This window comes from Seriola lalandi, unplaced genomic scaffold (genome assembly GCF_002814215.2).
Source record: "Seriola lalandi dorsalis isolate HSWRI2012SDOR001 ecotype SW California unplaced genomic scaffold, Sedor1 jcf7180001973279, whole genome shotgun sequence".
NCBI classification, from domain to species: Eukaryota; Metazoa; Chordata; class Actinopteri; order Carangiformes; family Carangidae; genus Seriola; species Seriola lalandi.
The window spans coordinates 1-2,897 of NW_019443945.1; the positions used below are offsets into that span (position 1 = coordinate 1).

The window sequence follows — 2,897 nt, forward strand, 5'->3', positions numbered from 1 at the left end:
GACTGTTTAGATCTTGGTCATTTTCCACCATATATTTTAACAGAATGAAGGATTGTAGTCATTGAATGTCTGGATGTTAAGTTAAGTTTGGAAAACAGCTAGCCTGGCTCTGTCTAGATTTAAGGTTAGTCAATTTTAGAGGCACTGGTAGTCAGACTGGTAAGGCTTGCTTTTTCCCAGCATTTCCTGTCTTTGTGCTAAGCCAAACTATCTTAATATTTCATCTCAATCTTTTTACTAACTCTCAGCAAGAACATTTCAAAAACTATTCCCATAATAATGAATCTGTTGTCATTCGCATGTCAATCAGGCAAGGCGTCTGCTTGACCATGTCCGATCAAAAGGCGAGTCAGCGGCAAAGGTGGTCCTGTATTACATTCAGCAAAAGCAGGAATCTGGATCCCCACTGAACCAGGAGAAATTAACTCCCCCAAAAGGTATGTCATTATCATAATCATATTGAAAACTATTATGGTATGTAAATATACAGACATCATTACTACGTGAATCTATCAGCAGCCTAAACCTATAGGAGATGCACTTGTTTAAACTTGTGGGTGCTTTGCCTAAAATATAGAAGATTTAGTAGTGGTACACAGAGATGACTCATTCAAAATGTGGTAAGACCTATACAAATGCACAGTATGTATCATTTTGCAGTGCTATGTACAATTGAAGTTTATCTCATGTGTGCGCTTTCTGTCACAGAGTTCTTAAAGTATCAGAAGAAGCTGAGCAGTTCTGTGTCTGCCCAGTCCTGCTTTCTCAGTACTTATGGAGGGACTGGCCACATGTCCTTGGATGACATCTACACTGAAGGCGAGCTGGAACTAGCTCATGACAGTGCTAACGTCCATGGACCTTTGGGCCTGGAGGACATAGTTGGTACAGCGGGGACAGTGAACAAGGAGGCTGACACAGTGCTAGTATCTGGGGAGGCGGGCAGTGGAAAGAGCACCCTACTCCAGAGGCTGCACTTGCTTTGGGCTCGGGGGGCAGCCCTCCAGGACTTTCTGTTTCTGTTTCCATTCAGCTGTCGCAGGCTGAACTCAGAGCACAGGGAACTGTCTTGCCAAGAGTTGCTGTTTCAGCACTGCTGCTGGCCAGATAGGCAGCAGGAAGAGATCTTCCAGTTCATCTTGGACCAACCACATCTCATCCTCTTCACTTTTGATGGTCTGGATGAGCTCAAGCAGAGCTTTTCAGATGAGCACAGGCTCTGCTGCCCCACCCAGCGCGCACCTGTTCACATACTATTGTTCAACTTAATCCAAGGTTCCCTAATGAAGGGGGTGTGGAAAGTGATAACTAGTCGTCCAGAGGCAGTGGGGCCTTTGTTGAAGAAACACCTTCGCAAAGAGGTCCTCCTGAAAGGTTTTACCCCAAGTGGGATTGACTGTTTTGTGAGGAAGCATCACAGTGACCCCACTGTGGCTGTTAGGGTTTTGGAGTCACTACAGACAAACACAGCTCTACTTGGGCTGTGCCATAGTCCAGTCCTCTGTTGGATTGTCTCACAGTGCCATAAGGAGCTGCTGGGTTGTGGAGAGGGCAGTCTACAAACAATCACAGATGTTTACCTGATGATCTTACAGCACTTTTTACAACACCAAAGCATCCCAAAGAGCACTATGGGGTTAGGTTGGCTTCAGGAGCACCTAAAAACAGTCTTGCGTCTAGGCAAGCTTGCCATTGAGGGGATAGGAACCACCTGTTATATCTTCTCATGTACAGACCTGGAGACATGTGGTGTAACTGAGAAGGATATCAGCATGGGCTTTCTCATTCAAAGCAAAGATATGTCCTGCACCCACAGTAAATGTTATGAATTCCTTCATGTGACCATGCAGTGTTTCTTTGCTGCTTTGTACATCATTTTGTCGAGTAACACTGAACGTTCAACTATCCTTAAACTCTTTGAGCTGCAGGACATGAGAGAGACACGTCTGAGCAGCAATTGCTTCAGGGCCTGCTTGCCCGCCACTGACCGACGAGAGCAGGTTCTACAGGGGGGAGTTAAAGCAGCTGAAACACCAAATCTGCAAATCACTGCCACCTTTGTGTCTGGACTACTGTCCCAGCGCCATCGCAGCCTGTGGATCCACTGCTGCCCCAGTGCTATGATGGAAAAGAAGGTCAAACAGGTTTCGAGATGCCTGTCCAAAGGCATGCAGAAACACTTTAAGTCTATCCCTCAACCTGTAGCAGCCGAGAAAAAGAGCATGCATGCAATGCCAGGCTTTGTCTGGCTTATCAAATGCATCTATGAGATGCAGGAGAGCACAATTGCTCAAGATGCTATCAGTAAGCTAGAAGTGGACCACCTGAAACTCACCTACTGTAACATAGGTCCTGTAGAGTGCACTGCATTAGCCTATGTGCTCCAGCATCTAAGAAGCCCTGTAGGTATCCAGCTGGACAACAACTCTGTAGGCGATGTTGGAGTGGAGCAGCTTCTTCCCTGCCTGCACATTTGTGATTCCCTGTAGTGAGTATGACAAATTTAAGTTATTCCATTATTTATTTTCCATTGTTAACCTTTAGCAATCTTTTCATTATAGTGAACAAACTTCCCCTAATAGTATTTTCTATACTATACTTAAGTGTCCTAAATTTGCTGTTATCAGCCTCAGAAATAACAACATTACAGATGAAGGCATCCGCAAACTGATTGCTAAAGGTATCCAGTGTGACAACTTCCGGAAAATTGCGTATGTACTGTGAAGATGATTAATAAGACTATCATGAAGTTACAAATGATATTTGATCATTTACCTTCCATAATCATTTTGTTTCTCTCTAGGCTCTTCAACAACAAGCTAACTGATGCTTGCACACAGCACTTTTCTCATCTTCTGAAGACCAGGCAAGATTTCCTCTCTCTAAGGTCGGCACAT

At 44.6% G+C, this 2,897-nt stretch overlaps 1 protein-coding gene across 1 annotated transcript; it reads left to right on the forward strand.

The window, feature by feature from the left end:
- Nucleotides 1-17: 17 nt before the first annotated feature.
- On the forward strand, nt 18-2,887 carry LOC111651623 (nucleotide-binding oligomerization domain-containing protein 2-like; the record flags this gene model as incomplete). The annotated part of the gene is made up of 4 exons (XM_023401620.2): nt 18-437; nt 709-2,488; nt 2,628-2,711; nt 2,804-2,887. Coding segments are annotated over exons 2-4 (1,865 nt in total), but the record flags the coding sequence as incomplete, so codon positions are not given.
- Nucleotides 2,888-2,897: the final 10 nt, after the last annotated feature.